This window comes from Phaseolus vulgaris, chromosome 2, assembly GCF_000499845.2.
Source record: "Phaseolus vulgaris cultivar G19833 chromosome 2, P. vulgaris v2.0, whole genome shotgun sequence".
Lineage (NCBI taxonomy): Eukaryota > Viridiplantae > Streptophyta > Magnoliopsida > Fabales > Fabaceae > Phaseolus > Phaseolus vulgaris.
The window spans coordinates 6,145,601-6,167,655 of record NC_023758.2 but is presented as its reverse complement, the minus strand read 5'-3'; the positions used below and the strand labels follow the sequence as shown (position 1 = coordinate 6,167,655).

The following is a 22,055-nucleotide window of genomic DNA, read 5'->3' as shown; positions in this document are numbered from 1 at the left end:
TACCAAAATACTTCTTATTTTTAGCTTAAATTTCCTAAAACCTATAAAATATTTTGAATTTCCCTCCTTACGTAAAACACAAAAATTCTATATTTTCAATCAAATTTAATTTTGTAATCTAAAGAATTTTTAACTAAAAAAATATTAGAACATGTATGTTCCAAAACAATTACACCGCACACTTCAGTTGATAAAGAGTATTTATAATGAACAATTTAAAACTATGATAAAACCAAATATATATCTAATAAAAGTTAGAATTAATTAAATAACCATGATTAAATTCTATTCTATAAATAAAGTGAGTTCTTCTTATTATAGAAAAATCAAACTCATCACAAAAATATATTGATAGCATTCCTCTGGTAAATGATTCCAGATGTGCCCTTCAAAGAGGTTCATTATACCATTAATCATTATTAGTTTCCACTCATTATTGTTTTCTATTACATTCTTGGCTTTAGGCCATAGTAGCATGCATGGGTCCATTTTGCTTTTGAAAGCAGAAGAATAAGAAGGTTGGTGAATCCAGAATATGGTACTTTACCACGCACTGCGTCAACTTTTACAGTTTTCTTTATCAACTTTTTTGTCCCTTTCACCAAAGCATCCACCACATTTTACGTGTTATACAGATCAAGGAATTTTTCATTTCTAGAGTTATAGCTCAAAACCCTCTAACTTCATGTGTAATTTACCAACCACTGTGTTAACTTTTGAGGGCTATAACTCATAACAAGCTGCAACTTCATGATTTTTTTGTATAGGAGAGTTTGTTTACACTTAAAAATCTTAAAATCTTAGCATAACATAGCTTTTAAAATATATTTAAATATTTTTTCTATTCGAAAAATCTGATTTTATTTATTACAAATATATCAAAAAATATTAAAAAATAAACTTTAAGTCTAATTCAATTTTATAAAATCGGTTCGTTGAGAGTGAGGTTTGCACACACTTATAAACTATAAAAAAAATCTTTAATCTCTCATCGATACGAGATCTCTATAAACCGTGACTTAGCTGCTACCCTGTTTTTGTCCTTCACCAAATTTCAATCTCTGTCTGCTTCCTTTTGCAATTGTTTCTTCCATTCCACCAATTCAAATTCAACCACATCCTTTTTCTCAGGACAAGTACCCACTCACCAAAAACCAAAAAATAATAACTGCTACACACTCTTAAAATAGACTTTTTTTTTTTATCCTTAGAAAACAATTCTATTCAATATATGGGTATTGTGTAAATATTCTTTATTGAGCTTTGATTATAGTTTTTGTACGCAACTACCACTTTTGCATAGACATACTATTTTCAGTATTTTGACACTGGAATGACATATTTAAAGATTATTAATAAAAATGTATTAATATAAAAAGTGGTTTTTAAGAAAATGGAATCGGAAGTAGGAACGGAGTGTGGTGTTTTGTGATTGAGGGCTGGTTTCAACGGGGACAAACATGGTTGATTTTCTGCAAATTAGTTAATCAATTTAAACCTAATTTCTCAGAAATTGTTTGGTTGGGATGAGATCTGTTGGTTGTAGGGCAACCTTGAGGCAAAGAAAGAGTATAAAAAAGAATCATAGTTTTTTAATTTGATTTGAAACGTTGTGATTTGGAGAGTTTCCGTTTGAGGAAAGGACAAATCGGCATTGCTTCTTCTGCATCCTCCCACCATCCCCACCGAATTATAAAAATAAAAAAGAATAAAAAAAGTGAGAAAGAAAGGCCCTACTAATTTAGGGTTCCTCTCCCTACACAGGGACATTGAGGAGTTCTCTGTAGGAGAGGATGTGAGGGTTTGGGGTTAGTTAGTTAGTTGTTTGTTGTTGTAAGGAAGAGAATGGGCGTGGGTGTGGGGAAGTTGAGCTTATTGTCGACGACGGACCTGGCTGTGTTTGCGGAAAGCAACAGCAAATGCAGGAAGCATTCGTGTTGGAGATCCAATGCGACGCCGTTTCATCCCCGGAAGCCGATCTCTTGGTCTGTGCTTTGCGGTTTCATGCTTTTCGGGGTGGGCCTCATTTCACTCTTGACGGGCCACATGGCCTCTGATCTCGAATGGTACTCTCAGCGATTGGTCCATCGCACTCTCTACTCTGCAGTGGTTCGTCGTTTTTCTCCTTCTCTCTCTTTTTTCGGTTTCGCTGTAATCGCAATGTGCGGGGTTCTGACGTCAATGTTTTGTTAGGAGGGGAGCTATAACGCGCCAATCGATGTTTGGAAATCGCAGTATTCTAAATATTACTACGGATGCAGTGAAAGGGGACGCGGTTATGCTCGTGAGTTTCCTCCTCGCAATTCCGTTTGAATGCGTCTTCTTTCATGAATTGCAAGCGTTCAATGTTTTGGCTTTTGTTTTGAATACTTGCACATTCTTCTCGCTGAGCTATGCACGTGAATGAGGGTTGGAGTGAGAAATTTTAGGTTATGCGGTGTTATTTATTATGCGGTTACTCGAGGATTGCGTGAACAGATTGAAGGGTTTTGTTTTATAATTTGATTGGTTCTCGGAAAGATTTGCTGAGAAATATATATATACTAACTTGTTTTCATGTGTCTCGTTCTCTATTGTTTTGGTGATCGGATAATGCAGCTGCTGTGAGTGAGCGGTGGTCAAATGGGTACTTGCTTATTGGAACTAGCGGAGGGCTGAACCAACAAAGAACTGGGGTGAGTGGGACATAGCTTTCCTGATATGGTACATTGTGATCATTTGGTTGTTGTATGTGATCTGCCGCCATCTTAATTGCTTAAAGCATGAAAAAGAGAACCGAATCTGTTGTTTTCAGAGAATGAGGGTTGGTTAGGTTCTCTTTCGTAGTCAGGCATGTAAGCTATTTTTTTAAGCAATGAGTATGTTCTTTCCGTGGACATGACCGCAATCATGTTCCTGCATCCAGATAACAGATGCTGTTGTTGTTGCACGAATTCTTAATGCCACACTAGTTGTACCTGAGTTGGATCATCATTCCTTTTGGAAAGATGACAGGTAATTTGCAGTTCCTTTCATACATTCACCATTAGAATCAAGCTTGTGGGTTATTTAATAAAGACATTCTTGTTTGAATACAGTGACTTTGTCCATATTTTTGACGTTGAGTGGTTCATTTCTCGTCTTGCAAAAGATGTTACAATTGTCAAAAGAGTTCCTGATAAGTTCATGCGGTCAATGGAGAAACCACCATATACAATGCGTGTCCCAAGGAAATCAGAGCCTGATTATTATCTTGATCAAGTTTTGCCTATACTTTTGAGACGGCAGGTATGTGGCCTCTACGTATTTGAAATTTCTTAACTTATTAAAATATATTTAGATTTATTAAATAACCGTCAAGGTGAAACATTAGTTACTGGTTTTGTCAATTTAATGATAACCCTGAATTTAGCTCAGGTAACAAACATATAGGAGATTTTGCAGGTTGTTCAATTGACAAAATTTGACTATAGACTTGCAAATAGCCTCGATGATGAGCTGCAGAAACTACGATGCCGTGTCAATTTTCATGCTTTGAGATTTACGAAACCTATACAAGAACTTGGTCAAAGAATTGTTATGAGAATGCAGAAGATGGCTCAGCGTTTCATTGCTGTCCATTTGAGGTTTGCTTCATGATTCCCTGTGTACAATTTCCTTATAGTGCTCTGAAATTTGAAAGTATTTGTTTACTTCTACTGGATGCCAAGGAAAGGGAACTTCTCAGATTCAATATATTATTCCCTTATATAAAGTTCAACTTCTTGTTTCTCTCAAAATTATGAAATATTATAAATGACACAAGTTTGGGATGCAAGGCGGAGGAGTCATAGTAATTGCCACTGACAACAGTGTTCATGACTGATTTTTGACAGGTTTGAACCGGATATGCTAGCATTTTCAGGTTGTTATTTTGGTGGGGGAGAAAAGGAGAAGCAAGAGCTTGGTGAAATCAGAAAAAGGTGGACAACATTACCTGTAAGACTACACAATCCATAGACTTCTAAAGATCAAATCTGATTCATTCAACTAACAAAATTATAACATTCTATCCTTTCTTATCCGTGCTGACCTTCTGAAGGCATTGAGACTAATATTTTATTCCAGACACATTGCTTGATATGATTTCTAATTACAGATTTACTGTTTCCATATAAGACTTCTAAAAGTGGAAACTAATTATTTTTATACTGAAATGATATGAATGAATTATTTCCATATGATAAAACAGGATTTGAGCCCAGATGGAGAGCGAAAGCGAGGGAAATGTCCTCTTACTCCTCATGAAGTGGGTTTGATGTTACGGGCACTTGGCTTTTCAAATGACACATATCTGTATGTTGCATCAGGAGAAATATATGGGGGGGATGAAACTATGCAGCCTCTCAAAGATCTTTTCCCCAACATCTATACAAAGGAGATGCTAGCTGATGAAGAGCTGAAACCTTTCCTTCCATTCTCTTCCCGCCTTGCTGCTATTGACTACATTGTTTGTGATGAAAGTGATGTATTTGTCACTAATAACAATGGTAACATGGCCAAGATTCTTGCAGGTCGAAGGTAAATGCATAAAATTTCTCTACTGTCCTCTTTTTGTTTCTTTATTAGTACATTAGGGAACTTATTTCTTGAACTCAAACAAAGAGAATGAGTAAATGATACTCCGCATGTAATGGAAAAACTGGAATCCTAATTATGATTATTCTGTTATGAAATATGTTAATTAATCACACTTGAATTATATTCCAAATAGGTGGGAAAGATGTATGAACGCATATTACTCCTTTGAACTGAAATATAAGCAAAATTAACTAAAGTTTACGTGAATTTAAAAAGTTATTTAATATCATATAGCTTTACTAATCTCATTTAAAAATATAATCTCTTTTCCTAAAGTACCCTTCATTATCAAGAATAAAAGAGTTATTGAAAATATCTTAATTAATTAGAGGGTATTTTTGGACTGGTATCATTAAATAGGATGAAAGTAGTTAAAAGTTTACTTATATTTGAGTACATTAAACCTTTAATTGTGTTGCTTGTGGTTGAGTCTGGAAGGAGTATAGCGTAATACTCAATACTTATTCATTGGAAGTCTGGTAGAAAGAGAATGAATAAATTATACATTTAGGATCTGGAATCATGAACTTCAAAATTATCAGAAGATACAGAGTATAATTTACAGATCAGGTTGAAGATAGCCTAGATAATAATAATTCAACCTCTTCAGACTTCAAATAAGGTAAGATCTCTGTCTTATTTCTTCCCCGCTTCTTTTGTTGATCACAACTTGAAAATGCTGGAGAGGAGTTGATTTTGTATTGGGAAACCACATTTTTATTTTGCGATGGCTGGAGTTAGCAAAATCTGGCAAACTATAGGGACTATTTTTGGAAGCTTCAAGAAAAATTAAGGTTGTATTTTATATTTAGCTTAATTGACAGTGTCCTTTGCTAAGGACAATTTTCCTAGCGTGGTTTAGACCATTGGCACTTTCATTTAACGGAAAATAGAGAAGCCAAATCCTTGCTTATATTCAACCATTTAAGCTAAACTTGGTTAATAATTGAGGGGATTCGGACGTCCTCATTTACAAATAGGCAGTTATGTAGTTGATTTCAGTTATCTTTTGGTAAAGTAAAAATGCTCTTGGGAAAAACATAACCTGTTTCCATGGGTTTCCAGTAAAGCCTTTGCTTTCCACAGCCTTTTTTATAAACCCAAAATTCGAAACTTGATGCTATTGACAATTCTTTCAGAGTCTCTATAGTGTCATGCACATGATTTTTTTTATGCTACGTTATGCTTGCTTTTAGTGATGATCACATTTTCTCATTCTTTTTATTTTTGGCTAATGTGCCTCGTGTTGTTAACCATTCATTTTGTTTACAACAGGAGATATATGGGTCACAAAAGAACAATTAGACCAAATGCAAAGAAGCTTAGCACGCTATTGGCAGAAAGGCATCAAATGGACTGGGATACCTTTGCCAAAAAGGTCAAGTCATGCCAGAGAGGATTCATGGGAGAACCAGATGAGATAAGGCCTGGACGGGGTGAATTTCATGAATTTCCAAGTTCTTGCGTCTGCAAGAGACCGTATGTTGAAGAAGAACTCGTCAAAGAGGTATACCGTCCCCCTAAACTGGGTGCAGTAAACCTGACAAAAGCTGATTCCTCGTTGAATGGAATTAGAAGAAGAGGCAGGACGTGAAGTGACTTTGAACCAGAGAGGTTTATCGGCTGGTGGGAGGGGGGAATCAGAGTTGCCAGTCTCTCTGTTTAACGCCAACTGAACGTCAATTGAAAATTGCATGCTATGGCAAGCGTCCATTTTCACACGATTGATCCTTGTAAATCATGAGGGTTCCAGTTCTTAGGTGGGTGGCTCAGTTTAGGTCCTAAGGACGTCAATGCGTTGCAAAGTGTAGATATATACATACATATATATATAAATATATGCTTAGTTTAGTTTAGATTCCTTCCTATCCTTTTTCCCGCCTCATTGTAATCTTTTTTTAGCCACCTTGTCTCACAGAATTCAGTAACACATTTTCTCTCATACTGTTCGCCTTTTCTATCCTCAACAACCAATGGATTCAAATACATGAAACCATTCATTGGTCAGGTGCCATTACAAATGGAACAATGAAAATTGTTATAAAGAGCAAGCGGCACATATATATAAATCAGGTGAGAGCTCCAAACGTAAAAAATATAAATTATTGCATTGGAAAAGTTAAACTTAGGAGATTGGTTTTCTTAACTTTGAGTAAACTATCCAAGTAACGTGATTGATTAATAATACGATTTCGAATTCTGAATAATTGAAAAAAAGTATTCATATAACTAGATTAATTTGCAATTTAATTTAACCAAATTTTATAAAAAAAAAGCCTTAAGAATTCACATTACTTTCTTAACCTTTTTATCTATTTAAAATTAAATATTTAAAAAGAATCAATAGCTTAATATAAATATAAGTTTTATGTTGAAAATATGTATAATAAATTTGAATCACATGAAAACAAATATGTATCGACAGGCCCAAAATACGATGGGTATATAAATAAAGACATAAAGACTGTTTCTTCTTCTTGCACCTCCACCTCCATATGTTATTCTCCCACCATATACTTGTTATATTCCAAAAATGACCCTCTAATTTTCTGGAATACATAATCTTATAGTCTTTTTTAGATATATAATTAGATTCTGAATCGAAAGTCTAAATTAAACTTTTTTTCAAATACGTGTTTGGATTACATAATCCAAAAGCTACTTTCAAATTCAGACTTCTAGATTATATAATCCAGAATACTATTTTTTTAAAAAATAGCTTTCAGGCCAATAATCTTTCTCTCCTGGAAGCGAAGGCAGGAGCAAAATCTATTTATTCACCTGTTTGCTAACCTACTTGTCGGCTACCCGCACTCTGTAACCAGAATAGGGCTCTGGAGTTCATACCACCCGGCGGTTCATCAGAAGTCTGGAAGGCGGCGCTTAAACTAGTCGGACTTGCTTGAATCGATAGGCGCTTAAACTAGTCGGACTTGCTTGAATCGATACGCTTACCGGACTTCTCTGTCTATTCAATTGATTTTGTTGCAGACTCTTCCCCGGCCCAGTAGTGGAGCTTGACTCTCGCCCTACGCCGATTGAGATCTTTCCTTTTATATAATCTAAAATACTATTTTTTTAAAATATATTCTAGATTATGATCTTTAAGTACTTACCGAATCTGAAATTAACTTTCTAATTATATAATCCGAAATATGAGAGTGACACCGAAAAGATAAAAAAAAATTTATTTTTCATGTTTTGGGGTGACGGAAGAACTTACAGGTGTGCAAGAAACAGTCATAAATAAGGCGTTCCATTACTAGCGGTGAAAAGAAATAGAAGAGGAAGTAGTTGCAGTAGTGGAGAGGCAATGCAGAGCATGACGTTATCATTTGATGAACATATGAAGATGAGATGGAGAAATTTCCATATACAGCACAGCCTACGGATCAAATCATATTTAAATATATTCTAAAATCAATATGACCGACCGTCTACTGAGCTATAGTCTGCCTAAAACATATGAAGCAAGAATTTGCATTCCTAGGTTGGTTGGTTCTCTATTATAAATATACACATCTATGCTAGGTATGTCACAGGCCGGTCCTTTTCACTGTACCCCATCATTGCAATTGCCAGCTCCTTCTTCCATTTAACCTGTTGCAACTAAGTCACTAAAACATTCCCACTGCAATATAACTCAACCAATAAAAAGAGTCAAAGAGAGACTCACCCTTAGTATTACGATTATGTGAAACCGAAGGAATCTTAGAAATTATCAAAGAGCTCTGCAATCCTTCTAATAGCTGCAACCCAGCAAGCCACCACACCAGATCAGATTCAACACAAAAGGTCAATATATATAAAATGGCCTCATACTTGGAAGAGACGGGAGAAAATAGATGACACAACCGGAAATAACCGCTCAGCTATTGAAACTTACTCTTGACGTTGGCTGGATTCTGCGATTGGACCTGCGGGGCTCGACGACATCAGATGCTGATTTGATAGGATTGTCATTTAAAGCCTTATCGGTGTCAACTTTACCCATCTTATCCCGGGCAGGCGCAAGTTTCCCTTTGCTTGCTCTTGATGAGGATGCCCTTTTAGCAGGAAGAGCATCAACCGAAGTTACCAGTGATGAAAACAAGATTGGTGCTTGAGTTGCTCCATCAGTCGCTGAGTGGGGTGCTCTCTCCACCTTACTTTCTCCCTGGGACGCATTCTTTAAGTGATTTGAATAATCCTTCATCCTTTCCGTATTACCTGTCAGCTCAACGGCATTAGAAAACGAATTGATAAAGAAATGTCTTTTGCTAGGATTACTACCCAAAAACAGTGGTTTTCCAGACTCACTTGTTTTGGCCTTGGAATCAGCTCCATGTTTCTCTTTGGAACCATTTTTCCCACCTCTGGGCCCTGAACTAGGAGGCATCAAGAAATTTGCAAGTTTAACCGAATCACTTATATCATTGGTCTTCCTGCTTTCATGTGCTACGTAATGCTTGCTTACCTCCATAAATTTTCTCTTCTTCCCAGGTTTAGGAACACCAAAAATTACCTTCGATCCTTCTTTTTGAAGACCGTTCCTCACCATTCTGTGCGCATCCAGTTTATTTTGATTCTTGCTGTTCTTACCAATGTTAAAAACTTTATCTTTTTCAGTCAAATTAAGTAATGTCATCTGATCAGGTTTTGCCGACTCCACACTATCAATGCTTTTCGACATCTTGTCTTTCCCTTTTGTGTCTATCGCATGACTAGCCAGTTTAGGTCGTTTTTCTTGCGGTGTATCACCCTGTATGCAAAAACGTGAAAGCTAGTAAAGAGAAGCATGAATTGGAGCAGTAGAACACTCTAGAAGAACCTAAAAATAAAGTACCTCCTGTGTAGAACTATCATTTGCTCCCACTTTGGAAGATTCAATCCATTTACCATCCTTCCAAACAAGAGACGGACGGAGATGCCAAGCTCTGACAACCAATGTTTCTCCACAAGCTGCATAAAACCAATATTATAAACATTTTCCAAGAATACGGAACTAATGTGTTCTATATACCTTAGTAATAATTAAGAAACATACAATACCAAAATGTTTAATTAAATAACTTACATACCAGGAAAGTGAACGGTAAATGTTTCATCTTTTTTATTCTTCTCTGTGACTACTCCTTCCCGCCAGCTGAGGACAAAAACTACCATGAGAGAGAACTTTAACAGATACTTACCTTGTTCAGTTTTAATTTCATAAATATTTATGCTGTAAAAAATTATTGGAATAATTGTTTGTTCACAAGTACAATATCTTATTGAACCATCATACCCTAATATATTTAAACTACTTGGATAGAAAGAATGGGAAATTATATAATTAAATTAAACAAGAAGATGAATAAAAAAATCCTGATTTCATATGACAATCAAACCAACACCACCTCTATGATGAAGGAATCAAATGGGAAGATATCATATATACATACATAGAAGTTACGTTGGTGTTGAAGAAATAGCCATCAATAACAGATAGCTAATTAAAAGAACTCTATATTAGCAAACCTTTCTTGTAACCATGCATCAACTCTATCCCCAACTGACCAAGCATAATCTCCCATAGCAGCTCTGCGTCTCTTTCTTGTTCCTTCATATTGTAAAGCAGTGAGAGGGCGAGCAATACGTGTTCTGGGGTGTTTGTCTCCATCAAATTCAAGTGATACCCATTCTTTCAAGGGTCCTGCACCTAAAAGATAACAATATTTTTAATCACAATAATAAATAATGCACTAATACAAAATTTAATAAAATCTTAATGAAAATGCCTCGCAATTCATTGTCATCTAGATGTAAGAAGGCCAACAACACATCAGAACCATCTCAACTTTTTATGATTTATCCAAAATTAATTTCTAGCCCCAAATTTTAATTAATTAATGAATTTTTCCAACTAACGGATAAGATGCTTCTGTTCTAATCAGAGTACAAGCATGAAGATGCTAGACCAACCTTCAGCAGCTACAAGTGAAGTGTAGCATACATATGCTTTACTATCCTTCAAACTCAAAATATTGGCTGTGAACCATGCAGCTTTGAACCCTTCATCATCTTTGAAAACCTGAAACGTATAATAGCTTCAGTTTACTACGATTATAACATTAAAGAGCAACATATTATTTTTAGAAAATGAAAAGAATGCATTTCAATTTAAATGAATAAAACTAATGCCTAATCCTCACCAAAGTTGATATTATAAAATGAACCCATGGGCATTAATCTGGTCACTTTCACTAGCTCTACATAAAAAGAAATAAACTTAATAAATAAAAGTGAAATCAACCTCTATGAGTAAGCCCTCCTTGATGCTACTTCTATGCAGACCCTCAAATCCATTACTAGCAGTAAAAGGAGCCTCAGTTTCAGAGTTAGATACATGAACCCCATCAACAGTCTTGATTAAATCAGAAATAACCTTGTGTCCCTTTGGTCCTCTTGATTTCTTCTCATTGATCTTAATAGAAGAAGAAATTGCGCCACCGGATAAAATGTCTCTGTTTTGTGCATAAGAAGTTTCAGGAATATCTATTACCTTGTCAATGTTAACCGTATCTCTGGTAATGTCTTTGAATTTTCCAAATTGCTGGGAAGACTCCCGAGTTGATTTCAAACATCCCTCTGGGCCAGCTTCTACCAACTGACTTAATGTCAAAGGATCACCCATACTTACAATTTTTCCAGCTTGAGATACAGCTTCTGCTGCCAGCTCAGCAGCCTTTACAATGGCATCCATATTTTCAGCTCTTTTAGTGGCAGCTGAAGCAGCTTCCACTCTCCTTTTAACAGCTTCCTTAGCAGCAACAATGATCGAACCAGGACTGTTAGTTCCATTAGCACCATTCAAGATGGAAGCAGGGGTAGCTTTACCCAAGTTATTGGTACCATCAGAAAGAGAAATTTGATTACTTTGGATGGAATTATCATAATCAGATGAAAGCAATGCTTCATCAGCCATTAATTTTGCTTGAAGAGCAGCATTTGATGCAACATTGGCAGCTGCAGCCGCTGCCTTTGCAATGGCAGCTGCTGCTGCAGCTGCAACTGCCGCAGAAGCTAATTTAGCCTCAATATCTGGCATCAAGCCAGAATTTTTATGCTTATCCAACTGATTCCATAACTCTAGGCTATGATTAACTGCAGCAGTAGACAGAGCAGAAGCTTCCTCTGCATGACCTCTTGCTTCCTTAACTTTCATAAGAGCCTCGTCTGACATAATTCTTTTCTCAACATTCTGATCATTTTTTGATTGATCAGCAAGAGATATAGACACGACTGATTTTTCAACAGTACTTATTGGCACATTTGCGACAGGAGCCACAACTGCAACAGAAGTAGATGTATGGCTACCGACAGCAGGAGCCAGTGATTGCAAAGCCCTCTGGCCAAAATCCTCAGATACCACAACTTTTTTTCTTTTTTTGGGCTTTGGATCTGAAGAATGTTGAGCAGGTGATACTGCCATATTGTTTGCATCAAGTAGAGAGGAAGTTCCTGCAAAGATACTTTGCAAACCTGCACTGGAAGTAGGGAGACCAGAATTAACATTCTTTATGCTAGAGGAAGGAGGCTGAGATGCTTTCATTGGGCCTAGCTTAATTGTATCTGAGACAGGCGACACAGAAATATGGGTGCTATTGTCAGGTGCAGGAGTTGGAGAAGCAATCCATGGTCCTCGAAGGGGTGTCTGGGATATCCAAGGTGTGTTAGGTCCAAGAAAGTTCCTTACAGGAGTAGTTTGATAAGGATGCAATGGAGTAATTGCCTGTGGATAATCCACAACAGAATCTCTTGCAAGGGCACTAGTTTGCAGGGAATGACTACCTAAACCCAGAGTTGATAGACTCCAAAGGGGGGATGAAAGAGGTATTAAGGGGTTTACAATTGGTGGAGTAGCCTTGCTGTTAGTTCGACCAAGTGGTGAAGAGATACCTTTCCCTTGAACAGCACTTTGCTTAGGTGGCAAATCAGAGTTTCTAGCAACTGCAGATCTCAATTATCAGGAGTTAATCAAACAGGTCAAATAACAACATCAAAGAACAAACTATTACAAGAAATACCAGATCGTGGTTGAAGAGGTGTTTCTGGGTTAGCAGGATGAGATTTTTGACCGTGTTGCCTTTCCATGCAGGCACGCCAAGCATTCTCCCAAAGGCTCCTACCACCATCTAAACACAATGTCTAGGAACTCAATATTTTATTTTGATCAAACAACAGAAAAGAACATACAAGGGAATCATGATAAAAAAAATAACCTGATCCCCCAAAGGCTGATATCATGTAAGCCTCATCCGGTACTGTGCCTTGACTGCAGCAACATAAATAAGATGAATAAACAGTGGAGTTATTTGTTAATCCACAAAATGCAGAACATTAATAATGATATCATGTAGATCCAAATGGCTCTGTTGACCTTATATTTTTTCGTTGAATATGGAATAAGTTCAAGTTCTGCACAGAAATTAAAAGAAAAGGGAAAAGTATACAACGAAACAAGATTTCTAACTTTTGAATTAACCATGGCAGAGAGGATGTTATGTGAAGTCTAAAGTAAGGTAGTAAGTGAAAAAAATGCAGATTTTGGACTCATAACCACATGCACACATCAAATTGGTCTAGCATCCATAATAATTAAAATCCATACAACATTTGAACTCACATCAAAGCTCCATAGACAAAGATCTGTGCACGTAATTGTACTTGCTGCAGATCTGTGAAAGGCTGATGAAATAAAACAGGAGGAGAAGCAGAACTGTTCAAATCCGGAAGACTAGATGTAGAAGTATTTACAAGAGCAAATGACTTTGTACTATTTGGCTCAATGTGCCCATACTGCTGCACCTCATTTGATTGCATCATCTGGAAACCAGGAGATGGGCTCAGGGAAACTTTAGTTGGTTTATCACCTCTGTCAGACTGTCTAGCCAGAGTAGTGTCCTTTGCATGACTTCCTCTTCTAGAAGATTCTTTTCCAGCGTTCTTATTAGATACTCGCCTTTTGCGCTCAGGTGTAGCTTTAGAAGCATTGTGTACTGCCCCTACATCTGATATTTGTGGACTTCCCTGGGATGATTTTCTTACAGTTTTGGTTTTTGAAGGACCTATCCCAGAAGTAGGAAATCCCTCCATAGCCTTCAACAATAACGCAAAGGGAGAAAAAAATATGAAAAGTATAAGATCATTTGTCATTCATAATCTAAACAACAGATCATATCAGCCACCCATTTCAAATAAATAAACTTTAAAGAAGTCACCTTAGGAAGAAGCCCAATCAGGAAACAAAGGCAATAAAAATAATAACAACCAGATAAAAATTCTTTAGTTTGGATTGTAAACTGCAACAAAACTTACTGATGATTTTTTTATGGTTTCAGTAAGAGGAATTGATTGCATCTTGTCAACATCTTCTGTATTCACATCTGCAACATCCTTGGACAAATCAGTCACTGAATTTACCTCAGGAGTTGAGCTTCTTTCATCTTTAGATGCATTATTCTCCTTTAGATCTTGAGCAGTGGACAATGCATTTTTTGCACTACCATTTATCATCTCAGAAACTTGGGTGTTCTGATTAGCAGAAGCCTCAACTTGGTTTTTATCCTTTTCAGCCTGAGAAGGGTTTCCAAGTGTACTAGATGGATCACAAGTACTGTTAGCAGGAAACCTTCCACATCCAGTCTCACGTAAATCAATGCAAGAGTCCGTTACAGACACAGAAGATATGGAATCTTGGTTTCCAGGTGCAATGTCATCTACAGAGTTCACATTGTAATAGGTATGGAAACATTTGAAGAGATCTTGAAATAGAAAAAAACATACAATGCACATTAAAAAAACTAAGAGTCAGACAATAAAAGAAAAACTACCATCATGACATGATTATTTATCACCATTGTTGTGGATAGAATAGTGTAGCATTTTTATTAAAAGGAATTATATATAACATGAAACCTAGAAGACTCATTTCTTCTTCACGTTTTTTTTTCTACTATTTTCTTTTTATGCCTGGAGATTCTACTTGTGAAAGGATATGTGGTCAATATCTACTTTCAAATAAAATTTCTGGCTTTTCACCTTTCTACTGGTGGCACAGAGCTGCAATTCCTCTGTTCTTTCTACACAGATTCCTCCAGTGCAAACTCATGTTCTTCAGGTTCCTTCTCTACTAAATTTTATTTATCCACAATGTACCCTTTACTGATGGGCAGTTGCGTATGTTTTCTGGGATTTATGGATGACCTGCCCTACCCATTTAGATATCTTTATCTCCCCATTTTTTTTTACTTTTTAGGAGAGAAAGCAATAAACAATGTTGTGGTGTTCGTGTTTTAGTTCATAAGTTTTTATATCCTCTTCATGGGTTTCAGCCTAAGGTGGAACTTTCCTTTATCATGTATCCAAAGGAATTGTATTCTCTGAACAACACCATATTAATCCTGTCATTCTGTTACCTTGCTACTTATTATGTGTTTACTTCTTTTGAGTGGAACTCTATATTATCTTAATAAATTCTTAGGTTTAGGGTAATAGCATCACAAAAAAAGGGGCTTTCTGGTGTGCACCATGATGGTATTAGGCATGAGTGAAACAATAGAAATTTCAACAGAAAGAGAAGTTTGGTAACCAGTACCTTGCAAGAACTGAAAAACACATTAGTATTGCCTATGTATGTAACCAGTAACTTTGGTTGTTACAGACTCTTAAAAGTTTACTATCATATTCTAATTCGTATGAGATCAGAGATTTAGAAATTCATTTATAATTTTTCTTTGCACAATTGGTTGTACATAATGAGTACAAGTTTAACAATTGTGCAAAGTCACAATTTATCATTAGAAAAAAAATCCCCACACAGTTTTTTAGAACTCATGATTTAACCTAACATTTAGTGAACAAATACATACAAATTACAATCATTGTCTTCCTAAAAGTTGTATGACATAATTAGAAAGTAAGAACTGAACACAAACAACAATTCTCAAAATACATAGCACTAAGAAATTTTGAGAAATCATTAGATGATCTTTAACACAATTTTTAAAAAAAAATACATAAAAATTACAATCAAAATCTTTTTTAAGAGTTGTAATGCATAATTAGATACACTTAATTCACAATGAGTACATACAAAAAAAATCAATGACAAAACTTGAAGGACTTGGTGCCATGAAATATATACATATATATATATGTTTTCTCTATGTTCTATAAGTGGTGCTAACCTCACAATAAAATGCAGAATAAAGGAAAGTTATAAGTGGACAACAAGAATGGATTGAAGATTACCTAATTTTTCTGAGGAAGGCTTGTCAGGATTCTCCTGCTCAGTCTCCTTGTCATCCTTAATCGAAGAGACTGCAACACCGTCACTCTGGTTCCCCGAAGATGCACATAGAACTTGAGGAATACTAATCTCTTTTGTACATTCCTGAATGACTTCACTATTTTCTGTTCCTTGAGGTTCACCAATCTTTACAGCACCATTAGTCCCTAAATTGTGCTGAGTATCGCTACCATGTAGTTCACTAGAAAAATCAGAAGAATGGTATTTTTCAGTGCCTGTGCCAACAGGACAAGGAGCAGTTTCAGAAGATCCAATAATGGTAGATGGGCCTGCTTCCTCAGCGTCTTTCCCTGCAGGTTCTCCATTTCCCTCAGCAGAAGAATATCCAACAGAAGTTATCCCTTGAAAATCATTGTGACTAGTAACTTCATGACTGGAAACAACTTTGCTAGAAGGTGGAATGTCTGTCTCATGTAATGTCAAACTACTATTTTGCAAAACAACTTGTGAAACTGAAATTATGATGAAAAGAAACCTTTTAAGTTAATGAGCTAGTAGGAATTTAATCCTAGGGTAGAACCTTTTACTATATCGTTTACAAGAAAGTGACTCGTCATTGTGGTGTACCTAAAGGGTCGTTTAGTTTTGAGAAAAAATGATTCCCGTGTATCCAATTTTCACTAATAATTATAAAGAGTTAACTTGTTTCCTAGTTTTCAAGGATTATACAAGAAATGTGAAAACACCAGAATAGGAAACAAGATGAAAACAACATAGTAGTATTTATTAGTGAAAACAGGAAACGACATTTTCTCAACCCAAACAGGCCCAAGAATTTCACCTGTAGTGCAAGTTTTTAGTAATATTCATTTTGAATTTGAAAATATGAAGATGAAATCCCTATGAAGTACCTGCTTTGTTGACAAGTATAGCATGGGTTGAGACTGTGGAAGTCATCAACTCAGTTTCCATGCTACTTTCACTAGGACACGATGAAACTACTCCCTTATCCACAAGATGGGATTGATCAACATCACAATGCATGTGGCTAGAATCAGAAGGAACTCTTTTACTGTCCTGATCATCAACAAAGACAAGTTGATTGCATTTTTCATGGTCATTCTGTCTGTCAGGTTGATTGCTTACACACATTTGAGTAGAATCACCCAAAATGGAAGATTTTGTTGAAACAGCCATTACACCACTGCTTGAAAAACCTCCTACCCTATTGTCACTAATTCCTTCACTGATAATAGAAATATTATTTTCCTCTGCAGTAAACACAGATGCCTCCGGCTTGCTTGACAAAAGATCTGTATCCACATGATTACCAGTGTTTAGTAGCTGATCCTGATCATTGACAAAGACAACTTGCTCGGATTTTCCATATTCATTTTGACTGCCAGGTTCATTGTTTATAAATAGTTGAGTAGACTCGCCCAAAATGGAAGCTTTTGTTGAAAGGTTGGTCACACTGCTATTTGTAAAACCTACACTATTGCCACCGTTTCCTTCACTAGTATAGGAAATGTTATTTTCCTCTGTAGTGAGCATAGATGCCTCAACCTTGCTTGATAAAATCACTGTGTTCACGTTATCACAAGTGTTCAATAGCTCAACTTCCTTAGTAACACTGCTCTCATGATATATAATCTTTGTGACATCCATATTTTGCTGCATATTGGGAAAATTTTCACAATTGGAACTACTACCCTCAACCACTTGCCCCTCAGAGATTAAATCATCTTTAATTGATATTTCCGGCAATCCATATGTATTTGGTACAGATTGATCATCCATTACCACATCTTTAAGCAACGTTACATCTTCACTCGCATTGTTCTGAGACTGATCACTATCTTCACTCGCATTGTTCTGAGACTGATCACTATCTTCACTGCTTTTTTCAGCTTTCTGCAAGTCAGAAACAGCAACAGATTCCATTCTCCTGGAACTCTCCAAACTACCTAACCCAGTCTCAAGACCAACAACTACATCCTCACCTTCCAAAGTCATTACTGTGGGGATTGAACGAGGGGATTTATCCAGATGGTCGGCATCACCTCCAACAGCATCTCCATCTTGAGTCTGTGTGTCTACCACAACAGCTTTATCCATCACAGAAGATTCAAAATCTTGATTATTAGTTTGTTCTTGAATAGGACCTTGCTTCTCATCATGCAATTTTTTTATAGATAATTCAACAAAATTAGTTTGCACTGCAGATGAATCACCTTGAGTTTTGATATGAAGTGAATCATCATCAACAATCTCAACTTCTCTTAGGTTTGAATTGTTATTTTTATCATCGGTATGGAGCGTTAGACTCCCTTCAGACATAGGCAAGTCATTATTTCCATGGATATCACTTAGTTCAGGATTGCTTGAAGCTCCATCAAAGGACAATTCCCCTTCATGACCTTGGGATAATCCATCCTCAGACTTGTCCATTCCTACATCCTCTTTCAATCCAGAAAAACTTGCATGGGTACCACCAGATGGATGTACATCTGAAATGCTATCTTTAAATTCATTTCTGTCCTCAAATTTTGGATTGGTGTCCATTTGCTTAGCTAAACAGGCCAGTTCATCACAGGCATCTGATTCCTGAATAACTGTTTGTCTAGGAATATAGTCTTCCTGTCCAACAGATTTTAAAAGCATTTCAACAGATTCTGAGGAAGTGGCCTCAGACCAAACATTGCCATGCCTTGATATAGAGCAAGACTCAGCTGCAGTTGAACTGAACTCTATTCCACTACCCCCTCGAGAGAATGCATCAATCCACTGGTTATCTTCGTTGCTTTCAATGCCAAGGAAAACTTCAGTTTCTACTAAACTATCAAATCTTAAATTTGCTTGAAGATTTTCATCAAAATCAAACTTGGGAAGAGCATATGGCCTTAATACTGGAGGAAATTTGGCACTCCCTTCACCAGCTAAATGGAGATTCTGGTTTTGAAAATCATTGTCATCATAATCCATGGGTGAATCCCTAAAACAAATATGCACATAAGAATAAGAGAAACAACAGTGATAGAGACCTTAAACCTGATAAAAATATGTGCATGCATAGACAGAGATACATGTCCAGATACAAATGCAAAAAGTAGACAGAGGTACCTATAAGGACCACCGCATCCATCATCCAAGGATAAGCATATACACGTTGCATAGAAACAGAAGCATAAGATGCATAGGAATTAAAGAATACATTGTTGTCAAGTTGCCAACAAATTACAGCCCGCACAAAAAGCAAATAAAACATAGAAACTTAATTTAAAAGAGCAAGAAAACAACACATTAAAACATATAACTCTGACCCTATAATTCGAAACTTCAAGGCTGTTACACTAACTAATATAGCCAAATAGAAGAAAAAACAATACCATGGTAAAATCTATGAATCAACAACTGGTACACTTTGAAGGATGAGGGAGAAGAAATCAACAAGGTTCAAAGATTGTCTAGTGATAAGAGGGCTGATCTTGAACATGGAAGATAAACTTATATAACTAAGGAGGCCAAATTAAGTTGATCAGTAAATGATTCCTACAGGTTAATCCTCGCTGTACTGAGCTTCTTAAGCACAAATCTTTTAAAAACATTGTAAGGTCAAACATGGATACATCAGACAATTCTTTTCAACAATCAAGAAATACAAAATAAAATTTGGAACCAATTGAAATGTCTGGTTGCTCTAACTCAGAAAATGAGAAGAAAAACAGAAGAAAACAATCTACCCACGGCATTAAGAAGATTGTTGAAAAATAAATTCTACTAAGCGTGAATTAGCCAGTTAGTGAGGTTAAGTAGAAAGTAACAATTTTTCAAACAAAACTCACCATTTCAAAGCAAATGAAGCAAAAGTCTTAACCTAATCACAGCATAGGAGAAGATTAAGAACCCAAAGTTGGACGTGAACAGTACCAGAACAAGTAAGTCTAGAGACGCTACCTCCCTCCATCCGGCGAGGAAATCCAACCCTCGTGATCTCACCTATTCCCCAATCGTACAGTCATCTACTCCCTCCAACACAGAAATTCTGAGCGTGAGCAATTTCACCGCAGAAAAAAAAAACGGAACAGTGACAGAGTCAATTGAAGCTCACCGGTGGATTCGAGTTCCGGCGGATCAAACTAGGGTTCCGGCGAAGATGGTGAGAGTTACGAGGAAGAACGCTAACAAGTGCGAAACGAAACTGAAAAGGTGTGGAAGTGGATTTGTTTTGTTGTTCTTTGGGTGTGGCTGTGGAAAAAGCAGTGAGTGGAGAATTTTGTTTTTTTCCCAATGAAGAGAAAATGAGTGTCAGCAATGGGAATCGAAGTTAAAAAAAGTGGGTTTCTTTGTAAATAGTCAAGATCGAAAGGGTGAAGAGGGTGAAGTATGACACGTGGGTGGTCCCGATTGGCGCGTGTAAAGTATCTAGTTTCTAGGGTTAAGCATGGAACCGCTGTCTCTGGGAAACAGTGTCACTTAGCAGAGGGCTGATTGGTTGTTTGAGGAGAGAGAAAGGGCAAGTAAGTGTCTCCTCAAATTCAGATGTTCTCATCCTACGGTTCCAGTATGTTTAGATAAATCAATCAAAGATCTGACCGTCCAGTCCATCAACATCGGTTTTTTCAATTTTATTTCAGTTTTTACTTGAATTGAAGGCAGATAAAAGTACAACTGACATCATTATCATAATAATAATAAGATATATTATTATTGTTATTCATTATCAATGTTTACAATTAGTCAATCCTGAACCTAATTTAATTGAATTAAATCTAATTAGTGATTATTTATAGGTGTATGAGTTGAATTAGATATGTTCATCTACAGATCTTAATTTATAAAGCTTATTAGTGTGATGTTATAAATTATTAAAATTAAATTTATATAAAAAATCATAAACCCTTCAATCTCATAATTTAAAAAATATATTTCATGATCTTTGTTTTAAATAAATAAAAAATAGGATATGTTTTGTTAAAAAAAAAAAGAGACATAATGTTCCATATGCAATTTTATATAGGTCAAAGAGCATGAAGAAATATACAAGCATGTAAATACATGCATTCATATGTTTGTTTAAAAAAAATGTAAAAATACTTTTAATACAATAATTATTCATTGTAATTTTTAATATGTCTGAGTAAATAATAGAGGTGATATAGAAAAAATATAAAAAATTAAAACAATACACCAATGAGTAAAATAAATTATACATCAACAATAAATTTTTTGAAGTCAACCTTAAAATTATTTCTCTTTGTTTATTGTCCTTAAATAACACATTTCATATCTTGCTTGGTGAATTTATAAGAAAGATAATTAAATTTATTTTTTAAATTACAGACTGAAATAAATAAGTCTAACATTTATACTTCTTCATACAGTAAGTAAGGTGTGTATTGAATATCCTTTCAATATAATTAGCCTTAGTAGATTAAACTTAAAAGAAGTTGTCTTGATTAATCTGTTTAATGACAATAAAAAATTTATAAGCATGCAAAATATAAAATTTAATTTTGCTTAATATTTCAAAATTTTAGTATAATAATTAGTAAAAACACATATGTGCACTATAATAAAAAAAATGTATATATATAATTAAAAAAATATTGTTATAATAAAATTAATTAAAATATTACTAAAAATTATATTAAAATTATAAAATTATTTACATATAAGTTATTTTTATTGATTTCTATAATGTTATAATTAGATAATGTAAGTATTTGTAATTTTTTTATTAAAATAAAAGATAAAATTGTAATATGTGTAAAAATAGTATAAAAAATAAAAATATTTTCTATTTTTAAGAGATATTTTTTAGATGATAAAAAATAAAATAAAAAACTATTTAATAAATATAAGACTATAAAGGATAATAAAAGTAAAATCTAGACAATTGTTAAAAAGTTCAATTCTCATTAATAATTGTTACAAATAATAACATCTTTTATCCTGTAAAATTTAAATATACCTAAATATTCTTACTTGCAATCAATCCTTTTTTTTTACCTCCTTGGATTTATATAAATTACACAAACTTAACTTATTTCTTGTAATTTTGATTAGATTAAATCATAGTTTAACTAAATCTGATTTATATAAGATCTTGTGGACACTTGTAAATTTTGTTTTATCCAAAATATTTGTTTCACTTATGTTTTAGTTCTTTTTCTTCAAATAT

General features: G+C 35.2%; 2 protein-coding genes across 26 annotated transcripts; one reads left to right on the top strand and one right to left on the bottom strand.

The window, feature by feature from the left end:
* Positions 1–1,369: 1,369 nt before the first annotated feature.
* On the top strand, positions 1,370–6,541 carry LOC137810497 (O-fucosyltransferase 29-like). The gene is made up of 9 exons (XM_068611813.1): positions 1,370–2,109; positions 2,194–2,284; positions 2,599–2,675; positions 2,906–2,994; positions 3,078–3,267; positions 3,424–3,605; positions 3,855–3,957; positions 4,211–4,539; positions 5,875–6,541. Exons 1-9 carry the CDS (start codon positions 1,846–1,848, stop codon positions 6,191–6,193), a joined length of 1,644 nt encoding a protein of 547 aa, XP_068467914.1. The 5' UTR covers positions 1,370–1,845; the 3' UTR covers positions 6,194–6,541.
* A 1,361-nt stretch (positions 6,542–7,902) lies between these two features.
* On the bottom strand, positions 7,903–20,194 carry LOC137810495 (uncharacterized). Of its 25 annotated transcripts, none has more exons than XM_068611809.1 (18): positions 19,983–20,194; positions 19,802–19,900; positions 16,783–18,866; positions 15,874–16,383; positions 13,939–14,339; positions 13,429–13,719; positions 13,247–13,308; positions 12,843–12,895; positions 12,648–12,755; positions 10,874–12,570; positions 10,543–10,651; positions 10,099–10,279; positions 9,660–9,724; positions 9,425–9,540; positions 8,899–9,340; positions 8,486–8,808; positions 8,276–8,348; positions 7,903–8,199 (listed from the first exon to the last, which is right to left on the bottom strand). In XM_068611809.1, the coding sequence occupies exons 3-18, from the start codon at positions 18,854–18,856 to the stop codon at positions 8,195–8,197; spliced, it is 6,510 nt and encodes a 2,169-aa protein (XP_068467910.1). In that variant the 5' UTR covers positions 18,857–18,866; positions 19,802–19,900; positions 19,983–20,194; the 3' UTR covers positions 7,903–8,194. The 25 variants fall into 25 exon arrangements, with proteins under 25 accessions (XP_068467910.1, XP_068467913.1, XP_068467911.1 ...); XM_068611812.1 differs by having other exon boundaries at positions 10,099–10,273; XM_068611810.1 differs by having other exon boundaries at positions 19,829–19,900.
* Between the last annotated feature and the right edge of the window lie 1,861 nt (positions 20,195–22,055).

Excerpts from the sequence above, each read along its gene's own strand:
- LOC137810497 (XM_068611813.1), top strand. The coding sequence starts at position 1,846 with ATGGGCGTGGGTGTGGGGAAGTTGAGCTTATTGTCGACGACGGACCTG. Across the intron at positions 2,995-3,077 it reads TCCTTTTGGAAAGATGACAG|TGACTTTGTCCATATTTTTG; the intron begins GTAATTTGCAGT and ends GTTTGAATACAG. Across the intron at positions 3,958-4,210 it reads AAAGGTGGACAACATTACCT|GATTTGAGCCCAGATGGAGA; the intron begins GTAAGACTACAC and ends ATGATAAAACAG.
- LOC137810495 (XM_068611788.1), bottom strand. The coding sequence starts at position 18,856 with ATGGATTATGATGACAATGATTTTCAAAACCAGAATCTCCATTTAGCT. Across the intron at positions 16,384-16,782 it reads TATACTTGTCAACAAAGCAG|TTTCACAAGTTGTTTTGCAA; the intron begins GTACTTCATAGG and ends TCATAATTTCAG. Across the intron at positions 13,720-13,938 it reads AAACCATAAAAAAATCATCA|GCTATGGAGGGATTTCCTAC; the intron begins GTAAGTTTTGTT and ends TTATTGTTGAAG.